The sequence below is a fragment of the Malaclemys terrapin genome, chromosome 3 (genome assembly GCF_027887155.1).
Source record: "Malaclemys terrapin pileata isolate rMalTer1 chromosome 3, rMalTer1.hap1, whole genome shotgun sequence".
NCBI lineage: Eukaryota > Metazoa > Chordata > Testudines > Emydidae > Malaclemys > Malaclemys terrapin.
In genome coordinates, this window is record NC_071507.1 from 99,021,237 (window position 1) to 99,048,043 (window position 26,807).

At 38.6% G+C, this 26,807-nt stretch overlaps 1 protein-coding gene across 4 annotated transcripts in view; it reads right to left on the reverse strand.

Moving 5' to 3' along the window:
• STXBP5 (syntaxin binding protein 5) overlaps positions 1-26,807 on the reverse strand; it is a 182,196-nt gene that overhangs the window by 33,479 nt on the left and 121,910 nt on the right. Inside the window, exons 16-21 of one of the 4 annotated variants that reach the window (XM_054021714.1) lie at positions 25,453-25,631; positions 24,548-24,673; positions 22,763-22,914; positions 11,919-11,981; positions 6,615-6,677; positions 6,468-6,515 (exon numbers count right to left, since the gene is read on the reverse strand). In XM_054021714.1, the coding sequence (XP_053877689.1) occupies positions 6,468-6,515; positions 6,615-6,677; positions 11,919-11,981; positions 22,763-22,914; positions 24,548-24,673; positions 25,453-25,631 (631 nt within the window). Of the gene's footprint in view, positions 1-6,467; positions 6,516-6,614; positions 6,678-11,918; positions 11,985-22,762; positions 22,915-24,547; positions 24,674-25,452; positions 25,632-26,807 lie in introns of all 4 variants that reach the window. The other 3 variants (XM_054021713.1, XM_054021715.1, XM_054021716.1) reach the window with 3 other exon arrangements.

The following is a 26,807-nucleotide window of genomic DNA, read 5'->3' on the forward strand; positions in this document are numbered from 1 at the left end:
CTTGACAGCCCTAGTTTTAAGATTTAGACATATATAAGTTTACTTTAGGGAGACATTCCTTATGGTCCTGTCACTGGAATAGTATTTATTTTTGTCTTCAGTTAGATGGGACCTAGATTTTCAATTATCCTTTCATGAGTGACAGCTCCTTACCCTTAATTGCTGCCATGATGGCAACATGTAACTGAACACAAGGACAAGATTATTATCTTCCTCTGAAAATAATACTTTGCAAGTTAGAGCAATGGGAAGCGTGGGTACTTTCACCTTATCTAATAACCAAGAGTAGCCTCTCTAATGGGACAAATCTGCAACAGGTTGGGGCCAAAGAATTCCAGAAGCTTATTTCTGAACTCTGCAGTTCATTGCATTGCCACACAAGGAACCCTCTCATGCCACAAGACAAGTCCCATCTGATTATACATTTGATAAACTGAAATGATTTGTTTTACAATAGATAAATAAAATTGTTACCAATAGATGGCACACGTTTTACAAAATATCCCAATCCCCATCCAACTGATCACAATTCATTTTGATACAATGAAGTGATAAAACACGCAATTATTAATGTCAAATAATGACAACAGTGACATTCTGCAATATGACACAGAAAAGGAAGAGATTAAAGTAGCACCATAAGCTCACAAATTAGCTGTGCAACATAAACATACCACATACAATGTACAGTAAATGGCAATGCAAAAAAGTATTTTTGTTTTCACTGACAACAAAATAATTAAAATAACAAAATAACTCACTAGTAAATAATTATGAGTGAGACGACAAAATTTTCAAAATCTTCTATGTGTATAATTTATTAAACTGATAACAGAAATTTCAGTTACAATGTGGAGTTCATGGACTGACTATGTGTCAAGCTAAGATTTTGTCATGGATATTTTTAGGAAAAGTCAGGGACAGGTCAGTGGCAATAAAGGGGGACTTTAACTTCCCGGATATAGATTGGGGAACAAAGGCTAGTAGCAATAATAGGGCTCAGATGTTCCTAGATGTGCTTGCGGATCAATTCCTTTATCAAGTGGTAGCTGAGCCGACGAGGGAGGAGGCCATTTTAGATTTGATTCTGGTAAGTAGTGAGGACCTTGTTGAGGAAGTGGTAGTGGGGGACAACTTGGGCTCCAGTGATCATGAGCTAATTCGCTTTAAACTAAATGGAAAGAGTACCAGAATTAAGTCAAAGACTAGGGTTTATAATTTTAAAAAGGCCAATTTTAACAAATTAAGGGGACTGGTAAGGGAAGTGGATTGGGCAAACGTATTAAGGGACTTAAAGGCAGAAGAAGCCTGGGATTACTTTAAGTTAAAGATGCAAGAGCTGTCAGAGGCCTGTATCCCCAAAAAGGGAAAAAGATTACTAAGCAAGAGACTTAGACCGAGCTGGATGAGCGACCGGCTGAAAGGGGCGATTAGGAAAAAACAGAAAGCGTACAAAGAGTGGAAGAGGGGAGGGATCAGTAAGGAAACTTACCTTAGTGAAGTCAGAGAATGTAGAGATAGAGTGAGAAAGGCCAAAGGCCGGGAAGAGTTAGACTTAGCGAGGGGAATTAAAAGTAATAGTAAGAGGTTTTACAGCCATAGAAAGCAAAGAAAGAAGAAGTGGGACCGCTGAAGACTATAGCCGGAGAGGAGATTAAAGATAATCTAGGCATGGCGCAATATCTCAATGAATATTTTGCATCGGTGTTTAATGAGGCCAATGAAGGTATTAGGGATACTAGCACCGTTACAGAGGGGCATACGGGATGGGGGATTACCGCATCCGAGGTAGAAACAAAACTAGAACGCCTTAATGGGACTAAGTCGGGTGGACCGGACGATCTTCATCCGAGAATATTGAAGGAATTGGCGCGGGAAATAGCAGGCCCATTAGCGACTATATTTAATGAATCTGTAAACTCGGGGGTAGTCCCATTAGACTGGAGAATAGCCAATGTGGTTCCTATTTTCAAGAAAGGGAAAAAAAGTGACCCGGGTAACTATAGGCCTGTTAGTTTAACATCAGTAGTGTGCAAGGTGCTGGAGAAGATTCTGAAAGAGAAACTAGTTGAGGACCTTGAAGTTAATGGCAAATGCGATAAATTACAGCATGGTTTTACGAAGGGCAGATCGTGCCAAACGAATCTGATCTCCTTCTTTGAGAAAGTAACGGACTTATTAGATAAGGGAAATGCGGTGGACCTAATATACCTGGATTTCAGTAAAGCGTTTGATACAGTACCCCATGAGGAACTATTGGTTAAAATGAAAAACATGGGGATCGATATGAAAATCCAGAGGTGGATAGGGAATTGGTTAATGGGGAGAATGCAGCGGGTCGTATTAAAGGGTGAATTGTCGGGTTGGAGGGAGGTTACTAGTGGAGTGCCTCAAGGTTCGGTTTTGGGACCCATCTTATTTAATCTATTTATAACTGACCTCGGGACCGATTGCAAGAGTGGGCTGATAAAGTTTGCGGATGATACGAAGGTGGGAGGAGTTGCAAACTCGGAGGAGGATAGGGATACTCTGCAGGGAGACTTGAATGAGCTTGTGAATTGGAGTATCAGAAATAGGATGAAATTTAATAGTAAAAAGTGTAAGGTGATGCACTTGGGGACGAATAATAACAATTTTAGTTACAAGATGGGGACGCATTGGTTAGAAGTAACGGAAGAGGAGAAGGACCTAGGGGTCCTTGTGGACCGCAGGATGACTATGAGTCGGCAATGTGACGTGGCGGTGAAAAAAGCCAATGCGGTCTTGGGATGTATTAGGCGAGGTATATCTAGTAGAGATAGGGAGGTCCTGCTTCCGTTGTATAAGGCGCTGGTGAGACCTCATTTGGAGTACTGTGTGCAGTTCTGGTCTCCAATGTTTAAAAAAGATGAACTCAAACTGGAACGGGTGCAGAGAAGGGCGACTAAGATGATCAGAGGAATGGAAAACCTGTCGTATGAAAAGAGATTAGAGGAGCTTGGGTTGTTTAGTCTGACAAAGCGAAGGCTGAGGGGGGATATGATTGCTATCTTTAAATATATCAGAGGGGTTAATACAAGGGAGGGAGAGGAATTATTCCAGTTTAGTACTAATGTGGACACGAGAACGAATGGATACAAACTGGCCGAGGGGAAGTTTAGGCTTGAAATTAGACGAAGGTTTCTGACCATCAGAGGGGTGAAATATTGGAACGGCCTTCCGAGGGAAACGGTGGGGGCGACGGACCTGTCTGGTTTTAAGATTAAGTTGGATAAGTTTATGGAGGGAATGGTTTAATGATAAAACATAGTAGCCAAGGAAAACCAAGCAATGGTACATGAACAGCATAATGGCCAACAAGGGTCAGGCTAGAGACTCTTGCCTATATGCTCGGGGTATTACTGATCGCCATATTTGGGGTCGGGAAGGAATTTTCCTCCAGGGTAGATTGGCTGAGCCTCTGGAGGTTTTTCGCCTTCCTCCGCAGCATGGGGCAGGGATCACTAGCAGGAGGGTCTCAGCCGATTGAAGTCACTAAAACACAGGATTGGGGACTTCAACGGTAGAGTCCAGGGAAGGGTCTTGCGGCCTGCAGCATGCAGGGGGTCAGACCAGATGATCATAATGGTCCCTTCTGACCTTAATGTCTATGAGTCTATGAGTCTAAGAAAAATTCACAGAAACCAATGACCCGTCCCTGACTCTTCCTAAAAATATCCATGATAAAATGGGAAGGGACTGGGCAGCTGCAAGGTGGCTGGGAACTCTGGGCTCCAGCGGCGGAGGGGAGCCTCAGGGTCCCCCTGCCCCCTCCCCAGTGGCAGGGAGGTTCGGGGGTCCCCCTGCCCGTGGCGGCTGGGGCTGCAGGGGTCCTCCTGCCCCCCCCCCCCATGGCGATGGCTGGGGAGCTGCCAGGGTGCCCCCGCTGCCTGTAGTCGCTAGGAGCTTTGGGGCTGGCTGCCTCAGGCGGCGGGGATACCTCACAGCTCCCTGCAGCTGCGGGAGGCGGAACGACCCTGCAGCTCCCAGCTGCCGGGGCTGAAGACACGGAGGTCTTTGGAAGTCCCAGATTCTGTGACTTCCGCATCCTTTGTGACAAAAATCGTAGCATTAATTAATGCATATATTACACATAAAGAACAGGAGTACTTGTGGCACCTTAGAGACTAACAAATTAGTCTCTAAGGTGCCACAAGTACTTCTGTTCTTTCTGCGGATACAGACTAACACGGCTGCTACTCTGAAACCTGATATTACACATAGTTAAAATCAGTCTCAACTTAAATCTGCACATCACTTTGTTCCTGAAAGATGCAATTCTTTCAAACTTGTTCTAGAAAGTTATTTGAGCTGTGAAGCAAATTCAAGACATTATTCTATTTCTTTAGAAAGAAAAGAAGACTTTAGGCTGGAACAGATGTCTATAATTCTGTATAATTATCACTGATTTGTTTTATTAATATAATAATGCTGCAATATAGTGATGACAGTAGAAATTACATCATCAGAGTCAAATTAAACAGCTCAGACAGCCTGGTAAACAATTAACATAACTAAAGGCAATTTTTTGCATAATATAGGTCATTTTTTTAAAATACGGAAGAGAACACTCCTTTTGGAACACTTAAGAGGAAGACAATTTACCTCTTTACCAGGTAAAGATAACATGTAAAACATCAGGTAAAGTTTTTCAAGGTTTGTCAGATTACTCTACCATTGTGTTATAAAACGGACTTTCTATAGCCTTCTTATTTCAGTCCTGGGATGTTCAGAACAGAGAGAGCCTGTTACATCTGATGCTTTTATTATTGTGGCCAGCTCTCTGATCAGGATTGGGACAAAAATACATCCTCTTTCCATCTTCCTGATGACTCTGGTATAGAGTCTTTTTACTAGATTGAGAGGCCTCTCTTACTTTCTCCATATGTAGGACAGGGTAAGAAGCCTTCACATCAACATTCATACAGCTCTGAATTTTGAGTGCTATATTTTTCCCTTTAGTTGCTGCACTGGCATTACTTGTTGGTCTTCCTTTGTTCCATTCAGGTGCAGAAAAAGTTGTGAGTTGCCAAAGGTCAAACAATAAATCAGAGCCAGTAAAAATCCAATTATCTCAATTCCTAGTCTTATACCTTATTCAGCAAACTCTGCTGTTTGTAGATTACTCAGAAAATACTATGATGAAGGTAATGGCAGAAACTACAGATTCTTGTGTAAAGAGGGTTCAACCTTTTTGGTGCTTAGCACTCACAATTAAGATAGGTAGGGTCCCAGATAGATTCGTTACCTATTAAACTACAATAGCTAGTAATTTGCCAGCCAGGAAGCATTAGAAATCCTCACCAGCCACTTTTGTCTCCACAGTACTATGTAGATATTACTTTATGAAAGAGGTCCAGAAAAGATCGTAAATGTGATAGCTAGGTACCAAAATCCTAGGGTGGAAGTTGGACGTGTCATTCTGTATGGTCACTTTCAAACTTACTTTCACTCATTGTCTCAACAATTTCTTTATCTTTGGTAGATAATTATTACTACACTATTAGTTATTCTTTCTATAAAGTATACTTATATTCTAAAGACATTATAGGTATACCAAACAATGTTGTTATATATAACAACACAGATTAAATCTTTTGAATAAAATATCTCCAAAGGAATATAACTAAATCTTATTGCTACCATATAATGCAGATAAAACAAATAAAAACCTTAAGGTACTAAAGCTGAAATAAGAATAAATTAGAAAAATGAAGAGATCTTTTCCCAGAATTTACCAAATATCCATTTGCCATACTTCCTTACTGACCATGTGTTAGGTTATCAATCCATCCTATTTCCATTCTGACCATAAAAGGGTTCAATTCATAGCTTGCATACAACATAATTCAAACCATTTTTGTCAATTAATATGCAACTTTTATTTAAAAGAATTTATAGACTGGTGACTTGTCATATTATGTCCGGATAGCATATACCACTCTGGGTTATAGTATTGATAATGAGGATAGGTATATATAGCTATCGTTCATTTTTATGTTGAAGGAAAATGCACTCCTACCACTATCTTGAAAACTTATAGGGGAAACTAGGCCTTATGGATATGGGTGTAATATTTAGAAGGAAATAAATCAGCAACATTTTCTAAAGTATACTGCACCACGACAAATGTGATAATATTATGTTGCAACATGCATAGACTGAACCCTTCTAATATTTCAGAATAAAGTAGAACCTCTTCTCCCAAATAAATAGGAAGGTGCACATCATATAAATTAAAGTATTAAAACACCGTTTCTCCTTGATTTTGTTAATCATTGTGCCCAATATATTTAGCACAGAAGCAGCCCAAAGGATTACCATTTAGCACAGGGAAAGATAGATTAACTAAATAATGCAATGCAATTTGAAATTTTTTGCTGTCGGGTTAGTGTTGCATAGAGTAAGGCACTAGATTAGGAAGAAAGCAGAATTTTTCTAGCTCCTACCTATATCATTGGCTACCATCTTGGAAAATTTTCTGCCTTTGGTCTTCACTGTAAATAATATTTTAACAAAAAATGTCAAAAACTATAAATGTACTAAAAGAATGAATGAACAAAATAAATAATGCTGTTAAAATAAAAATACTGTACCCTTTTCTATAAAATTATTCATTTTTTGATCATCATCATCAGAATTGTTTGGAGAACCAGAACCTATATGAGCGAAGACAGAGTGAAAAAGACATGCAAAATGGACATTCACAAAACAAGATACATGTACAACACTGATTTGACAGAAAGACTATCCATTATATTTAAAAAGACATGAGACATAACATACTGTCACACTGACTTCACAGCTAAGATACATCAAAGTACCGATCAAAGATCAAAAGATGAGTGAAGCTTTCTGTTATGTGATGGCACTAAAATGCCAAACTCTTTGCAATAAAGGAGCAAAAACAAAAATAAGCAGATAGTCTGAAGCAAAATTACTTAGTGCAAGACACCACCACAACACAGTGTATCTGGGTTATTTTGGTTAGAGACATTTCTTTTATTTAATATAAACATTTTAATATGTGGACACCCAGTATGTTGGTCTGTAAATAAGAGGACAAATAATTTATCCGAATTTTGATCTATAGAGCAAATGCAATATGGAGCATCGTTTGGGCTCTAAAAGTAAGAAATCTGTTTAGAGCAGCAATTTTATTCTGCAAAAAACTCCTATCCCAACACCACAATAGAGTACTTGATTCTGCAAGCAGTAGTTCTAAAGACCACTAATGGTGAATGGGCTACGATTTGTGAACCACTGTTTTAGAGAGATTTAACTTGGCGGCTTTTTTAATCTTATTAAAATGCCAAACACAATAGGTTTTTATACCTCTAAAAAAAAAATCACCAATAAAAAGGACATAAAGTGTTACAAGGGTATTATTTTCTTACTATTTTAGGTATCTGAGCATGGCACTTTGTATATGCTATGCAACTTTATCCAGGGCACTGTATGAGGGGAACCAAGTTTAAAGCTTTTATAATCTCTTTGTTTTGGTTTTCATTTTATTTCTGCTGTAATTTAGTTTTTTGTCTCCCAAAGCAAGAGGATGCTCTGCCAACTAGCAAGGGCATGGACCCTTTTCTATAGCTGTCAATCTGTGTAACTACTCAGTGGAGGAAGTTAGAGAGTAACTGAAGTTGCAGCTCTGTTCATTTGGAAGATTGAAATTGTCACACCATTCATGCTGTAGCTTCAGTTGCCCTCAGATGTCTCAGACTGTCAGTCCCAAACACTGATCTTCCAAACTGTTGTACAACCAGTCTCCTAATCAAGTTCTAGTTGAGCATTATTTTATAAGAGTAAGTTCCAAAACTATATTCACTGAATTTTTTAAAAATGCAAAGCTTAATGAAGTTAATTACAAAATTATGTTTGGATATTGCAGTCTTAGCCCATAGCTAGTCTCTCCCTAACTAGATAAATTGTAACCACCGAAATCTCCCTTCTCCTATTCTCTGTAGCTTTAGTCCACCAGTGTCTGATCCTCTGATTTCTCCTGACACTCCTAAGTTCTGACAATATCCACTCCCCACCTTCCCAGCATCTCATGGCTCTTCCCCAGTCTTGTTGCCCTCTCTAAGGCCTTGTCTACACTACTGTGGTAAGTAGACCTAAGTTACGCTACTCCAGCTAGGTGAATAATGTAGCTGCAGTTGACGTAGCTTAGGTCGACTTACTGCGGTCTCTACACCACGCTGAGTTGACGGGAGACGCTCTCCCATCGACTTAACTTAATCTTCTTGTTCCAGTGGGGTACCGGAGAGCGCTCTGCGGTTGATTTAGGGGTCTTCACTAGACTCACTAAATTGACCCCTTCTAAATCGATCGCAGTAGCGTCGATCCCCGGTAAGCGTAAACATGGCCTTGGAGTCCCTCTGTGAAGCCAACAACTTCTTAAATCCAGCCCCATAGATCCCATTTCTCCATTTTCTATTACTACAAATTAATTTTTAAGTTATCTTGAGAAGCCCACTTCTGAATGTTAATCTAATTCAAGACAAAACGTACCCAGGTTTTTTGTTTTGTTTTGTTTTGTTACTCACCCAGTAGAGTGTGTTAAATTTCTGCACTATGCATGCATACTCTTTGGTTCTTCTATGGCAGAATACAAGTTGAATTTATTTAAATACTGTACCTGATCTCAAATTCAGATTGAAAAATTTGATGGGGGGGGGGTGGGAGAGGGAAGAAATTATATTAAATTAATTTACTGAAATTTTTGAATTTCAAATTTAAGTACAGTGTTGAATCCAGTGTTTTTTTTCCCCCTCAAAAGTCTTTGAAGGCTGGTGATAATCTGGAAACACTGATCAAAAAACCTACCCTATTTCTTTTCTTCTTTATCACCTTCCCAGTCTTCCTTTCTTTTGTTTTTCAAGTTTTCCTTCCTAAGGAAAGTTAGTTTAAGCTTTTCTATATTCCTTCCACCTGCGATGTCTAAATAAAGATTTTTCTGGGGACCATGATACCCGACTTTCACAAAAGATGCTAATCCTTGCAGGACAAATATTTTTGGGTGTCTCCTTTCTTATTTCTCTACATTTTCTTTCCTCCCCATATGTTCCCCATGCTTGTTTCTCTTTGCTTGCCCTATCCTCATCCATGAAATGTCTCCTCTTTCCCCTCTTCTGGTTGTCAGTCTATTCTTGTGAACCACACCCATTTAATTCTAAAATTGCTATCTTTTGAAAAAACAAAAAACAAAACAACCCATACATACCAAATAATTATATATCAGTCAATATTTTAAAGTTCATTTATATTAATCCTTTTATATGAATTATCTCCTTAGTTCTATTAATTGAATTTTTTTTTAATTCAAAACTTGCCTTAAATGTAAGTGTCCAGGTTAGCTCATTTTACTTACTCTACCTGTCAAATTCAAATAGTTCAGTTAGAACTATCACCAGCATCACCTAAAATGTGGGAGGAAGTGCTTCACTGCAACAACAGCAGGATACAGTAGGTGGATCATAGATTTTTCACATTTACTGGGCTTTGTGGTGTTTTCTTCTTTTGTAACACAAATAGGAAGCACATCTTTGAATCCAAATGAGGGAAATACTTCTCTACACCACAGGATAGGGTAGCCCAAAATTAGGTTTAACACTTCAACAAATTCTATATTTAGGTAAGTATTTATATCATAGCAACGCACTTCTTTAGTAGAAGTTTGTTTTTAAATGTAAAGCAGAATTAATCTACTAATCATGATGTCTTGGCCAAATTCCAATTCCATTCTCAATTTGCCCTTCTGAAAAGGAAAATCTTAACAGAATGACAGTCTGATGATGTACATTGAAACTCTGAATACAGTTTGAATATGTGTCAAAACAAAATTGCCAACTCAAACTGTCAATTCAGAAATTAAGTTTAATACTTTATAAAAAGTTTTCCTGATAAAGCTTAAAAAAAAGGGGGATATTTTGTTTTGTCATACATTCATGTGGGTGATAAAGATGACATGCCTCTTATCTAAGTGTGCGGGAACAATGAAGAGGTGTTTTCAGTTAATGGCATTCAACTTTTGAACTTGCATATTCCATTGGTCCAATGGGGAGCCATCTACACTTACTGCACTGCAGCAGAGCTCCTGTAGTGCTTAGTGAAGATGTTACTTATGTTGACAGGAGAATTTCTCCCATTGGCGTAGGTACTCCACTTCCCCAAGAGGTGGTAGCTATGTTGACGGGAGAAGCTCTCTCATTGATGTAGTGTCGTCTACACTGGGTATAACTGTGTCGCTCAAGGGCATGATTTTCTACACCCCGGAGCAACTTAGCTATACCAACGTAAGTTTGTAGTGTAGACCAGAGCAGAATATGCATTTGTTGACATTCTGGATCTCTAAAAGGCATATCCTTTTTACCCAAGCTTTCAATAAGGGCTTTAGTCTATAGAGGGTAGGATCAAAGACTTTGGTATTTAGTATTCTTTATAGGCTGTAGTGGGAGGATCATACATAATGGCATTAGTTTATTCATGAGATGAATTCATTTTAATATACATGTTCCCACCCGGTCCTTTTAGGCCCTTTTAAAATATCCGGATAAAATAAATCTGCAATTTTAAATCCTAATCTACCTCATCAGACTAGAGTTTCTGAGGGAGAATGAGTAAAATGATAGATCCCATTGAGAGTCTGATCAAAGTGATGGGAAAGTGAAACAGTGCCAGGTATTTCCAGACACTTTTGAAAATTCACGTTAATACTATATATATTCATTATCAGTGCATTCTTAAGTATTTGGAAGAGCAGGGCCCTAATAACTTAAACTTTTGAGCTATTAGAGCGGAGTGGGCAAACTTTTTGGCCCGAGGGCTATATCGGGGTTGCGCAACAGTATGGAGGGTCGGGTAGGGTAGGGAAGGCTGAGCCTCTCCAAACAGCCTGGCCCCTGCCCCCTATCCGCCCACTCCCATGTCCTGCCCCGACTGCCCCCCTCAGAACCCCCAACCCATCCAACCCCCCCTGCTCCTTGTTCCCTGACTGCCCCCTCCCAGGACGCCTGCCCCCTATCCAACCCCCCTGCTCCCTGTCCCCTGACTGCTCCCTCCCAGGACCCCTGCCCCCTATCCAACCCCCCTGCTCCCTGTCCCCTGACTGCCCCGACCACTATCCACACCCCCAACCCCACTGCTCCCTGTCCCGACTGCCCTGACAGCCCCCCCCCAGCACTCCCACCCCCTATCCAACCGTCCTCTGCTCCTTGTCCCCTGACCACCCCCTCCTCCCAGGACCCCCGCCCCTAACTGCCCCCCAGGATCCCACCCCCTCATCTAGCCCCCGTTGCTCCCTGTCCCCTGACTGCCCTCCTGACCCCTGTCCACATCCCCGCCCCCAACAGGCCGCAATCTCTAGCCAAGATCCCTTTTCCTCCCTGGCTCTGGTGTGTGTGTGTGTGTGTGTGTTTGTGTGTGTGTGTGTGTGTGTGTGTGTGTGCACACACACACACACACACACAGTGGTTTGACAACATTAATAGGAAAAGCACTCACAAAATATACTGTAGCATGAGAACGTCACTTTCCTCACAGCCTCATAGATAGCATGCATTTCCAATCTAAGAATATCTTTGCCTGTGTGCTGTCTCCCTGAAGCATAAATATTTGAAACTTACACATGCCACTTGACTCATCCTTACTAGACACTAGGTTTATATTTCCGAGTCATATAAGTTGTCCTTGATTTAAACCAGAATTCTGCAATGGTTAGTGAAATCTTAAATGGCAAAATGAATACAATGTGATGGAAAGAAAAATGCTACCATAGACAGTTTCTATATAAATTACTTAGCAAACATTTCTGGCACGATTTAGAACAATGCATGTCACATTCTGTGCGATTATAATGTTAAAGTATTTGAAAAAAACTGTAGTTTTATAGTTACCTGAAGTGGGTGACTTGCAGCGATCCTCTGGCACTGTGGTCCCTTCATTAATATCACAAAGACCTGCTGAAAAATACAAAGAACAATTTAAAATAAAAAATAAAATTGCTGTTTACAATCTTTCCTGAACTAGAACTTCAGTGAATTTTTAGCCTCTATATTACACTAAGCAAGTTTCTCTCCCCTTTGGGGGGGGCGGGGGGTGGGGGGAAGAAGGGGAGAAGATTTTTATTTATTTATTTTTTTTTACAAGTCTCTCACTTAAGAGGCTGACCTCAACTACAGCACTAAAATAGTCTGTTTGACAAAAGAATTTCAGTATTACCTCAGAAATATTGAAACTTTTCACTTGATTTTTTTTATCAATTCATCAATATTTAATCAGAAAAGTAATATTTGGCAAACATTTAAGAAAAAAAGAATAGCCTTATATAATCAGAGAAAATTGTTTATTTTATTAGAGGTAGGTATGTGCATTAAACATGTATGCTGTCCAAAACAAAAGAGTAAAGTATGACCTAAAATTTTATTTAAGTGAAATAAGAAAACTAATTTATGTTTGTGATAAAATCAGATGAAAAGGAGGATTTCAATATTAAGGAATTCTATAAAATACTTTAAGATTAACATGTGACCACTGTTGTGTATTTTTAAATAATTTCTACTTTCCCTTTTTTGGGTAAAGTTATACTATATTTCTGCAGCCACACTTAGGTGATCCTGTACCATCAGTTTTTCAACAGAACTCACTGATTTCATTTAAGAAATGGACTGATGATATAAGGTGGTTATGGTTTATTTTTGGGGAGTGAAATGATTTTTCCCCTGTTGAGGACTTTCATATAACACTCAATATGACACCATCATCAGACAAATCACAAGACTGTAGTTACAAGATTCTTTCACTGAAAGAAATGATAACTTTGCACACTTAAAGAATGCAGAATTAGATGCAAAGAAGGAAGTCAAACCATAGGGATCACAGATATTGCATATTGCGAACTGTAGATACAAATGGAGTTTTTGATCCCCCATTTTCTTTATGACTTGACAAAGGATGTGTTGAAATTTAAAGTTACCAGTTAGACCTTTTAATTTTTTTTTAATTAAAAGCTTTCATTAATGTTTTAAGAATATTAACTTGTTCTCAGACTTACTTAAAAATAATTTACTCTTTAGATCTGTTATGATGTACCATGCTAATCTAAATACAATGAGTACTAATTGCACAAATTAAACACAATTGAATCATTTGTTGGGGGAAAAGTATCTGCCTGTGCAGAACAAGATTTTTAGCACAGTGCAATCTTAGTTCTTAGTATCTGAACCTTCTGAGGAAAAAAAAACCACAAATGTGTTGAGACTGTTGAGGAGATTGGGTGGGTTACACACGCCAAGTCAGAACAGACGGAATCAAATTGTACCCACTTGCACCTGTGCAACTCTACTGACTTCAGTGTGTTTGCATTGTTGATAGAGGGCAAAAGTAGGTGCAAGAAGCAGTTTTTCTATTTCAAAACTCTGGGGTACTAGTTGTTATCTTCTGGAGTCTGGGCTAACAAATGAATATTTTCTGAATGCCAAAACCAAAGACTTATCCTGTGAGGGAAAGAAGAGTTACTTAGCCTTACTGTAACTATGGTTCTTCAAGATGTTGTCATCAATGTGGATCCCACTCAAGGTGTGCAATCGTAATCTCTTGAACTGCCTTTTCCGTTGGGCCACACCTGCGCTATCCATGTTCTCATAGAAATCACAGAACCGGAAGGAACCTTGAGAGGTTATCTAGTCCAGTCCCCTACACTCAAGGCAGGACTAAGTATTATCTAGACCATCCTCAACAGGTGTTTGTCCATCCTGCTCTTAAAAATCCCCAATGATAGAGATTCCATCACCTCCCTAGGCAATTTATTCCAGTGCTTAGGGAAAACTTCCTAACAGTCAGAGTGGTTAATGTCCAATCTAAAGTGCCCTTGCCGCAATTTAAGACTGTTGCTTCTTGTTCTATTCTCAGAGGTTAAGAACAACAATTTTTCTCCCTCCTCCTCCTCCTCGTAACCTTTTATGTACTTGAAAACTGTTATGTCCCCTCTCAGCCTTCTCTTCTCCAGACTAAACAAACCCAATTTTTTAAATCTTCCCTCATAGGTCATGTTTTCTACACCTTTAATTATTTTTGTTGCTCTTTGGACTTTCGCCAATTTGTCCACATCTTTCCTGAAATGTGGCACCCAGAACTGGATACAATACTCCAGTTGAGGCCTAATGAGCACGGAGTAGAGTGGACTTGCTTACAACACTCCTGCTAATATATCCCAGAATGATGTTTGCTTTTTTTTGCAACAGCGTTACACTGTTGACTCATATTTAGCTTGTGATCCACTACGACACCCAGATCCCTTTCCGCAATACTCCTTCCTAGGCAGTCATTTCCCATTTTGTATGTGTGCAACTGATTGTTCCTTCGTAAGTGGAGTACTTTACATTTGTCCTTATTGAATTTCATCCTATTTACGTCAGACCATTTATCCAGTTTGTCCATATCATTTTGAATTTTAATTCTATCCTCCAAAGCCCTTGCAACCCCTCCCAGCTTGGTATCATCCACAAACTTTATAAGTGTACTCTCTATGCCATTATCTAAATCAGGGATAGGCAACCTATGGCACATGTGCCAAAGACGGCACGTGACCTGATTTTCAGTGGCACTCACACTGCCTGGGTCCCGGCCACCGGTCTGGGGGGCACTGCATTTTAATTTAATTTTAAATGAAGCTTCTTAAACTTTAAAAAAACCTTATTTACTTTACATACAACAACAGTTTAGTTATATATTATAGACTTACAGAAAGAGATCTTCTAAAAACGTTAAAATGTATTACTGGCACACAAAACCTTAAATTAGAGTGAATAAATGAAGACTCGGCACACCACTTCTGAAAGGTTGCCGACCCCTGATCTAAATCATTGATGAAGATATTGAACAGAACCGATCCCTGTGGGTCCTCACTCGTTATGCCCTTCCAGATTGACTGTGAACCACTGATGATTACTCTCTGAGAACGATTTTCCAACCAGTTATGCACCCACCTTATAGTAACTCCATCTAGGTTGTATTTTCCAAGTTTGTTTCTGAGAAGATCATGCGAGACAGTATCAAAAGCCTTACTAAAGTCAAGATATACCACATCTACCACTTCTTCCCCCCCCCCTCCACAAGGCTTGTTACCCTGTCAAATCCATGCTGACTGTTATTTATCTCTTTATTATCTTCTAGGTGTTTGCAAATTGATTGCTTAATTATTTGCTCTGTTATCTTTCCGGGAAGTTAAGATGACTGGTCTGTAATTCCCCAGGTTGTTCTTATTTTCCTTTTTATAGATGGGCACTATAGAAGCCCATAGAAGCACTATGCACTTCTACCCCACTACAGTGATGTTAACACTGCCTTTTCAAACTTGGCATCTGATCTTGTAGCTAGGTCAAGAGTATAGGTCTTAACAAAAGTCACAGGATTACTCTAGGTAGCTTGCAGCTTGTCTACTAACAGAGTGATCTTTGATATTTGGAGGGAAAGGTTTATCAGCCATTTCGTAGCAGAATGATATGCACTGTGTGATCCATTTTGATATTCTCTGGCAGAGGAAAGCTTGACCCTTCAAAACATCAAAGATGGCAACAAAGAGATGAGAAGCCAGGCTGAAGAACTCTGTAATATAACAAGACCCTTTAAATGTCCAAATTGTGTAGTTTTTTCCCCTCCAGAAGCAGAATGAAGTTTAGGGGAGAAAACAGGTAAACTGATGGACTGGTTCAAACGAAATTCCAAAACTGCTTAAGGGATAAATTTAGGATGAAGTCTCAATACCACCTTATGTCTGTACAATGTTGGGTAAAGGGATATCAATGATAAGAGCCTGGAGTTCACTGAGCCTGCAGCCGACGTGATAACGACTAAGAGTATCATCTTGAGAGTGAGGTCATGTAAGAAGCATTCTGAAAGTGGCTTGAAAAGGGGGCTCCATGAGGTTTGCAAGGACAATATTAAGATTTCAAGTAGGTGGGTTCTTGAACACATGAGTAAGTATGCAGTAGCCCTTTCAGGAATCTGGTTACTGTGGGCTGTGAGAAAACTGAACAAGTGGATGGTATACAGAGACTACTGGTAAGGTGGGGCTTTATGGAACTGAATGAAAAGCCAGGTTTGTAGGGATTCAGACCCAAAAGGAAGCACTGGGAGGGGCTGAGCATGGGTCACATGCAGGTTTATGGGACTGCAACTGGGAAAGGCACGTCCCTGCATTTCCTTCCCTGGCTGCCATCTTGCAAACCTGCCTGTAGAGCTGGGGCATTTTTTTCTCAAAAAATGTTGTCAATAAATGGCATGCTGTTGCCAATACCTACATACCATTTACATTAAAGTCAATGGTCCAGTATTGGTTCCTGGCAAAATATTGTTATTAACTGGATGTTGTCAATATCCAAGTAGCTATTAAGTGGACTCCACTGTAATATGTTGCAAATGTGCTGTTTGTTAAGGGTTGAAGCGTGGAATTCTGTACCACAGGCAGCAATGCTATGCAAGCTAACCTGATCACTTGCAGCTCTGGCACGTTTTGTGAAGGGACACATCTTTTTCAGACTCTATTTCATGTATCTCGAGGGGATTCAGATGGGCACCCCAACCTGTTCCAGACACATCCATAGTCAGTGCACTTGTGGGAGGCAGGGTAGAAAAGCCCCCTCCAAATGTTTTTGGGATTAACCACCAGGTCAGTGCTGATAGGACCACTGACAGTAATGCTGAGTAGTATGGTGGGACCACAACTCATGCTCACCTGATGTTTTGTAGGAGAATGGATGGATTTTAGTCAGGCTTATAATGGATGTGGATGAAATCTGGCAAGCAGTGTCACATAAATGCAGGCTGACATATGCTAGGCCATATGACATCAGGTCTTTTGACTTTTCACCAACTTTTTAAAATATTCCAAAAAAACGTTCATCTTGTTAATTCATTAACTGATACATTTTACATAGTACATCAATGTTCTTTCTACAAAAAACGCATACATATAAAGAAACACCACAGACATAAGGCTGCTAGGGAGATAGGGCAGCTATAGCTCCTGCCTTTCATAGCTAGTTTTGTTCCTTCATTTGGTCGGAACATAATGGAAGAGGTTGATGAAAATGCAAGGGATTTCTCCCCTCTATCAGCAGTTCTCATCCCTACCAACCCTGGAAGAAATAGATTGACGTACAATAGCAGTATGTTTTGCTGTCACAAGTGCACCATGCTGACTGAACCTAGTTTGCTTAAAGGAGATAAAAGGACAGAAATCCTCTTGGCTACATACTCAAAGTACACACATCTATGATGTGATGCCATGATTTTAAAATAAGTTTTGAAATTGGTGCTCCCATTGCAGAGAATAGCAAGGTATTTTCAGTTTCTCTTCACGCAGCAATAGCATCAGTGAATTTACATTAATGGTTATCTAAAGGAGATGGGTAAGAGGATGACTACCAAGAAGAACATAAGTGTTAAGAGGTTATCAGCACGCTATTGCTGCTGAAGATGTGCTATGCATAAAAATGCATTGCAAGTACTAAATTTTTAGATCATTTAAAAACATCAAATTTCCACATCAAAAAACACTTTCCAAATAAATAAATAAAATTGGAGAAGATATTCTCCCTTTCAAAGCTCAAACAAGACCATGTTAATAGTTTGCATTTTGCAAAAACACTAAACCAGGTTATACCTGAGTCAGGGATACTGCAAATAAAAAAGATTCTGATAAATTCACAAGTTTCAGAGTAACAGCCGTGTTAGTCTGTATCCGCAAAAAGAAGAACAGGAGTACTTGTGGCACCTTAGAGACTAACAAATTTATTAGAGCATAAGCTTTCGTGGACTATAGCCCACTTCTTCGGATGCATATAGAATGGAACATATAATGAGGAGATATATATACACACATACAGAGAGCATAAACAGGTGGGAGTTGTCTTACCAACTCTGAGAGGCCAATTAATTAAGAGAAAAAAAAAAAAAAAACTTGTGAAGTGATAATCAAGCTAGCCGAGTACAGACAGTGTGATAAGAACTTCTTATCACACTGTCTGTACTCGGCTAGCTTGATTATCACTTCACAAGTTTTTTTTTTTTTTTTTTTTTTCTCTTAATTAATTGGCCTCTCAGAGTTGGTAAGACAACTCCCACCTGTTTATGCTCTCTGTATGTGTGTATATATATCTCATTATATGTTCCATTCTATATGCATCCGAAGAAGTGGGCTATAGTCCACGAAAGCTTATGCTCTAATAAATTTGTTAGTCTCTAAGGTGCCACAAGTACTCCTGTTCTTCTTTTTGATAAATTCACGCAGCTCTACCTTATAAGATATTTTACTTCTTTGATAGTTCTATTTAAACCAATTATGCAACACTATTGCTGTGTAATTTTTTGCAAGTAATAAGACACTAAGTTAAATATAACAATCTCTGTACTGATGAATCTGATGAAGTGGGTTATAGCCCACAAAAGCTTATGCCCAAATAAATGTGTTAGTCTCTAAGGTGCCACAAGGATTCCTCGTTGTTTTAATCTCTATACTGGTATGCATTGTGTTTCTGTCTTGGAGATGACAAGCCATAAAAAAAACAACAAAAATATGTTAATGGTGTGTTTGGAGGAAACCCTTTCCATTCTTTAAAATATTCTTGTATAAAATCTGCATTAGTAGAGATTAAACATTTGGCTTCAATTAATTATCCGTACTAAGGCACGTGGATTTATTTATCAGAGATGATGGTAGAGGATACAAAGGATTAGGTAATTGCATGGTTGCTGGAACAGTTTCCTCTCTCCCGGCAAAAAAATACATGCCAACCGCTGGAAGCTAAAGATTAATTTAGCAAGCAAACAAGTTTTAAAAAGTTAAATTTAAGTACACCTCTTTCTTCTCATAAGACAACAAAGTCTTCTATGTGGTCAGTTATTCTCCTCTCCCTCGTTTAAAAAATAAAATAAAAAACAAGAATGAGATTCTGTGTTATGCCTTTTTGAAGTGCAGCACAGAATAAGCTGCCCTGGGGAAGGGTTTTTTGCTTGCTTTGCACCCTCTTGATTATGGAGTATTCTAGGGGCTGGAGCAGGTCTAACATTTTATTCAGTTCTGTGGGTCTGTCTAAGTCATGGCAGCCTCCTGGGCTATGTGCTATAGCGCTGCCTTGAATCTCTGCAGTGCTATGTGCTACGGCCCTGACTAGATGTACTGTGAGCTCCAGCCACGTATGCTTGGGCTCATTAGGAGTCCTCAGGAGGCAGTCTTTTGACCCTCTTTCACAGTTCCTGTATCTGGAGAATCCTCTCCTGCACTCAACCAAACATATTTTGGTGGCGCCACAAGTAAAAGATATGGTACACATATATGATTGAACAGATCATGCCAAAATCAGTTTCTAAAACTAGAGACATAAGGTGGGTGAGATAATATCCTTTATTGGACCAACATCTATTGGTGAGAAAAGATATTACACCTCATCCACGTTTTGTCTCTAATATCCTGGGACTGACACAGTACACCACCACTTTCTAAAACTAGATAGTTATTTAAATGGACTAACAAAAAATCCATGGTGAGTGAACAGCAAGTTATTTACCAGTACATCAAATTCAGATGTTCAAAAATATTTTATTGCCATTAAATGACTTACTTATATGAGAGGTACGAAGTTTTTTCACAGACTCTGAATATAAGTTAGAAAGGCCACACATGCAAGAAGCCACAGTCAGCATACCTTAATGAAGCAATGAAAAAAGGAAAGACGAGACACCAACATAGTATGTTTGAGACAGAAAAACCTACCGAATAACTTGAATAATCAGAGTTATACAATGCTTTTGCCAGGCAGACAAACTGTTAGTAAGTGCAACTAAAATCTGAAGAAAAAAAAAAGTCTAAATATCTGAATTCACACAGCAAGTCAAGATTCACACAAGCAAAGATTCTCTTTTCATTAACTTTATGAGCTGTACTGGATATTTCAGCTAATAAGCATGTACACAGATGTGACAGAAGGGTACAGTTAATCATGCTGACAAGATGTTACAGTGACAAAGGCCAATAGTATTAAACAAGTAGTTTCTAATGTCTCCCAGAGTGACTTGTAATCTGACTATATAAAAGCAGAATTTAAGATTACTAACATTTTTCCCTAAGAACCTAAAATATTAAGCCTATCAGACTGCCTGTCACATGGACGTGAAGAGGGAAGTTTCTGTTCTTTTAAAATGGAACTTTTATCCATTAAGGAAAATCAAAGACTAAAAATCTTTGAAATGCTTTATAATACAGCAGGTAATATAAGCAGCAATTGGTGCCTTTTTTTAGTTTTGTGTTCAAAGTTCAACTATTGAACTTCATTTTGTAGTTATTTTGATGTTTCTCAAACCAATAATTTACTATCAAGAAATACCTCTCTCAGTTATAGCATCTACAAATCTAAAAAAATAATAGTGTGTATGTGACACTGTACCTCAAAATAGCAACCTGGAGCCCCCATATTCACCACTGTCATATGATTATGATATGTTTTGTACAAAGTATGCCTTGTGAGGTATACTTTTAAAAGTATTGACCTTAATACCCCATCGGACTGAATATACTATCATTGTATATGAAGTGATGAAATTTTCCTATATGTTGTGAGAAACACCCACAGCTTTCAGTTGCAACAAAGAAGCAACCATCATAGTCCAGACAGGTGTTAATGGCTCATCAAGAAGAATTTACTATCCCAGAGGCTTCTCAGAGAAGGCAGGTATGCAATGGGGACTGTCTGACCAATAGGGATTGCCTGACCTCCATGTCACAGCAAGGATTTTTCTAGCTGCAGGAAGTATAAAAAAGGGACAGTGACATCATCACTTCTCTCTCTCTCTCTCCCCCTCTCCATACCCCCCCACCCAGTCTCAACACCTGTACATTTGTCTAGAAGACAAAGACTTGAAAACTAGGGAGACTAGTCCCAGGCTTTAAGGGAGTCCAGTCTGCATATTGAGGAACTGTAAACATCTGGTAGGGTGTGACAGAGCTTGATTAAAATCTTGCTTAGTCTGTTGAAGTTAGAAACTTAGTGTAAATTCTATTTTTATTTCTTAGGTAGCCAACTTTGATCTCTATGCCTGCTACTTATAATCACTTAAAATTGGTCTCTCTGTAGTTCATAATCTGTTTTATACTGTATTTTACGTGAAACTGTGTTTTTGTTTGAAGTACTTGGGGAATCTCAGCTCAGATTACAAAGGCTGGTGCATGTCAACTTTCCTATGAAGAAGTAGCAAACTTATTAATGAGTTTGCACTGTCCAAAGGAACCTTGAGCAGTGTAAGACGGTATATTTCTGGGGTGCAAGGCTGGGAGCTGGGGTGACTTGCTGGTGCCTCTCTGTAAAATTCATGAGTGGTTCAGGGATTATTCTTGCAATTTAGCTGGGTGTGTGGCTTCACATGCTGATGGCTGTGTGATCACAGCATCTGGAGGGGTTTTGCTACTTATCACTGGCATAGAGACATTAGGTCGGCAAATTAAGGGGGCGCAGCAATCCCACAATTCCAGGTTATACCCTGGGGATCCTGTCACAGCCTGAAACACTTGAGATAAAATAAAAACATGCTTGAATCTTCTCCTGGCCCACTTAATCTGAACCAAAACTATCACTGGATGAAATTTTTCAAAAAATTTCTTTTTCATTGAAAAGTGGCCATTTTGAGGTAACAATTTTTTTCATGCACACTATCATTTATCATTTTCAAAATAACGTTTTTTCATTTAAAAAATCCACCATGTAACTAAGCTGAACAACATTTTTTTTTCAAAAATATTAGCTATTTTTATTTCAGAAATTATAAATGAAGAATTTGAACAACAAAAGGTCACAGCAATTTAAGAAAAACAGAATAGCGATTTCAACTCCTCCCCTCCACATCTAATTTTTTGACCCGCTCTATTTTACAAGTTTGGATTTGCAAATTTAAAACATCCATTTATATTTCATACACTGAGGTTTCCCCTCTAAGCAGCACACAATATTCTAAGAGGCCAGATAATTATGAATATTCCTAGTGATGAGAAACTTTAAACTAATAGCAGCAGAAGCAAAGGTAGCCAGTTGTGATAACCCTTCTATGCTGAGAAAAGGGGTATCTGTAAGTGTAAGAAGATCTATGGGAGCAGATGTGACATGGAAATTGCAGGATATTGCGTAGGCATATTTACAAAACTCTGACAATTATAAAGCGATGTTGGTTATTTAATTAAGATCTTTTAAAGTTCATATAACTATTTTGTATTTAATTTATACTTCTATGAATGTGTACAACACTTTCCTATCTGTTGCTTAAGGTGCTTTTAACACAAATTAAAAACACTACTGACCAAAATAAAAACAGCAAGTACCTCCCCACCATAAAGCTCAGTCTACAACAAAGCTTAGACTCATATCACAAATACAACTTAACAACAAGAGAAAAATGAAATCTGGGAGGCTGGGACAAAAATGCAGTATTATACTTAATCAGCAGGAATCTAGGATAGAGCCTCTCAGATACTTCTGATTCAAGATATTGAATTGCGAAGAATCATCAGGCAGGAGAATGCGAATACAAACCGATGTTCCATTAATTATTCTCAAAGATCAGACATGTAATATTCATACAAAAATATAGGTTGTGTGTTGCTAATGTGCTTATATTCGAAGTAGTGACTGACAGCACAACTATGAGTTATGGAGAAAGGTACCATTGTTGAAATGCAACATCCAGCAATTCTTACCTCCTGATGGTTGCCGAGATTTGCGAGGAGATCGAGGTTCCCTACGATAAGGATCATTAGAGCCATACAATTCAATGGTGCCAAGGTTCAAGAGCACTGTCTTCTGCAGGTAATCAATCATTGCAATACCATTACAATTGCCAAAAACTACTCTGGAAGAAGAAGCGTAGGAGGAAAGATTAAGGCTCCAATAAAGTTGCTAATAAGTCAAAAGTTGCTATTGTTTTTATTCTTGTATGTAGTACTGTACTTGACAAAGAATTATAAACACACTTTTTATTTTAAATTGATCTTTTAAATGAGCCTGAAAAAGGATTAAAAAAATACTCGTGTATAAAGTGCAGTTCACTGCTCTAGAAAGTGACTAAAAATAGTACTTCCTCCTCAATAAATCAGCTTCCTGTAGCTGTAGAGTTCACTTACTAAAGAGACAATTTGAATAGTTTTTACTCCTGTTTGACTCTGCAGAGCCAACATAGCTCTGTGAGAATGAACAAGTCATAATTAAATCCAGTTAATCAACAGCACAATTGCTAACTAAGCTGTAATTGTAGAAACTGGTGATGTTTGAGTCTAAAGGACTCTCCAATAATATCCAGATTCTAAGTTGGGTTTGTAGAGCTGGCATTTAGCAGAACAATCATTTTATTTGCAAAATGAGCAAAATTAATCAGAAAGAATGTCTACAACTCATTTTATACAATCCACTTTTTGCAGTAGATGCTTTTTTCCCCACGGTTAAGTTTCATCTCTGGAATTTACATTTCCCTGTATATCTTTTTTTTTTTTTGGAAGTCCAATATACATTTATGTTGTTGTATATATAGATACAATTACCATAGGCCAAATAATTGGGCAAATTGCCTAATGAAAGATTCTCTTAAAGAAGTCGCCCTACAACCACCGGGACTCTCTCCCCTTCACTATAATGGATGCAAAATGTAATACTGCTGCCTATACAATTCCTTTTGGTCATTTACTTTATTATTTTATTGACAATCACTACAATTACGATGAGGAAAAGATGGACTAGTGTTCCTATTATAAATCTCTATTTTAATGAACTTATAACTTGCTCTTAGCTAAAACAAGGCAGCTAGACAGGATTCTTTTAAATATATGACGCAAACTCACATACAACTCTGTTCATTTTAAGATTTTTGGTGCACAAAAAAAATCTGAAATTTCTTGTTCATATAATTAAAAACATTTAAACTTTACATGTCTTTTTGTACATATAACTTTCAAGTTCTGTTCAGAGAATCATCAATGCTTTATTATTATTTTTTTTTAATATAAATTCAAATAGATTAGTTTAGGATATTCAGTAACAGTTTATAAATCCAGGTTTATAAACATACTTTAAATGACTGATTACCATGGTTACCATTAAAAAGTCAAAATGTGCCAAAAGATATCACCAGTTACTATACAAATATTGCAGCTATTTATTTTAAGTACACCTCTACCTCGATATAACACTGTCCTCGGGAGCCAAAAAATCTTACCGCATTATAGGTGAAACTGCATTATATCGAACTTGATTTGATCCGCTGGAGTGCGCAGCCCCTCCCCCCCCCCCCCCCCGGAGCACTGCTTACCGCGTTATATCCGAATTAGTGTTATATCAGGTCGCGTTATATCGGGGTAGAGGTGTATAGGGGAAAATTGATAGCATCTCCAATATTCCTATATAGTGGGTATAAAGAAATGTTGACTTTTTAAATGACAGCCACTCTAGTGACATTTATTAGAAAACTAGTAAAAAGTACAGAATATACTTACAGACCATAGGCGGAGTTCACTGCCAAACTGGTTATCTGCTGCGGAGGTTCTCCACTCACCCATACCAGCTGAATAACTAGTTCAATCTGGTAGCCTGCAGACTGTTTGAGGGGAGAGCTTTTTATTCTGCAATATAAAAATAATGTATAATGTCTTTATATTCATCTCTCCACTTTGATACAATAGGATCTAATTAACTTGTACAAGACAGGGAGACTGAGAATTATTGAATTTTACAATCTACCAAATGAATACACACAATATAAATAAATAAGAATAATGCACCAAAAGTGTTCATTTCACCTTAGTTCCCATTATTTGTGATGATACTTAGATTTACTACTTAAAACAACCTGAGTAATGATTCTAAAAACTGAGGGATGGGACAGTGCAGAACAAGGGTTAACAGCACTAGTATCATATGATGACTTTAATAAAGAAAACGTGTCACAGATTCTGTGTTTCTAAGAGGGGAGAATTAGGAATTGTAGCTTTAATGGAAGAAGTTTATATTGAAGAGGGATTTGAATATGGTGTGTAAGTACGGTTAACTGAGGTAGGCAGGGGCTTTCAGGCTAAGGTTGCTGGTATGACAGAAGGGCACAAGAGTGCAAGGTGAGAAAGTGGATTTTTAGACAGATAGCTTGCCTGGAACAAATATCGAGAATTGGTTGCACCAGAGGTTTTGAATACCGTCCCATTCAAGGGTCCCCCATTTCTCCACAAGACACGGGCTCTGTGTGTGCCCTCCATTCTCTCTTTTCTCCCCCACTTTAGGGTTCCTCAACCCCCCTGCTGGGAGTTTATGTCAGCATAGTCTTGTCAAGGTTATGATCAATGAAAATAAGAAGATACAACATTATAAACAAAAGTGCACCATAAACTTTCCATGTTCTTACACTTACTTTAAACATGGGACATTATCACGGAGCCCATCAGATGAGCTGCTGCTTGTAGATGGATGTGACTGGGGGGCAATGGACTGAGGATTGGAACCTGTGCCTGGAGTTGGCAACGTTGGTGCTTGCTCACCATCTGGAGATTCTACATCATTTATTTCATACAACAGCCGTACTTCAAGCATCTGTAAATTAAACCAAAGCAAAAGCAACAATAAAATACACTATCTTTCTTCTCTATGAAAACCACTCTCCTTTGATTCCCACATTTGCCTCTTGAAAGCCAGAGAAACGTATATGTGAATTAAGTAAAGTGCTAATAAAAACCTCAAATGGACGATCAATATGTCAGGCCAACTTTTGTACAGAAAAGCAGTTCAAGAATATCCCCACTTTTTGCAGTTCTTTGCTGAACAAAAATGAAATACTACATATATAAGGGGTAAGGCTCAGATTTTTAAAGGCATTTAGGTGTTGCTGCACTCAGTGTCAGGATGCCTAACCGATTTGCCTAAATCTCATTTTCAAAAGGGATTTTGGTACTTAGAAGCCTAAATCCCTTATGAAACTGAGATTTAGGCTCCTACATCAGCTAGGCATTAGGGCACTGAGCACGCAGCAACATCTAAATACCTTTAAAAATCAGGGCCTATGTGTTATTCTCATACTATGTCAACAGTAAAATTTCTCAGTCATGAAACAGCACTTTCTTTATGTAGTTACTGCAATCTCTTTTAGGAGAAATAGGTAAAAAGAATGGAACTCAAAGTTAAGGGTGAACTGTACCATACAGTAACACTGGGTAGAACTGGATACATGAAAACAACATAATGAGTTTTCCCACTGTGCTGATCTCTACACTTTAGAAAACATTAGACAGGTTTCACCCTTAATTCAAATTTCTCTTGCTTAGTTCTTTTCCTCTATTATAGCCTTATTATCATTTTAGTACAGTTTTTGGAGGGTGGATTTCCCCTCTTTTCTATTTTTTCCCCTCAACCAAATATTTTTGTCAGCTATCAACCAGAACTTAACACACAGGTTGATATATAGCAAGTTTTACCGTAATTTGTAAAACTATACTATCTTGAAGAACAGTTTAAAAACTTTTTAAACAATCATTTAGAAGCATGTACCTGCTAAAATAACCTTTGTGTTAATTACCCATTGTTATACACAGGTAACGTCAAAAGATAGGGTTACCATATTTCCACAAGCAAAAAAGAGGACACGGGGGGGGGAGGGAGGAGCCCTGCTTTAGCCCCGCCCCTGCCCCACCCCCATCCACTCCCTCCCACTTCCCACCCCCTGATTGCCCCCCTCAGAACCTCCAACCCCCCCCTGCTCCTTGTCCCCTGACT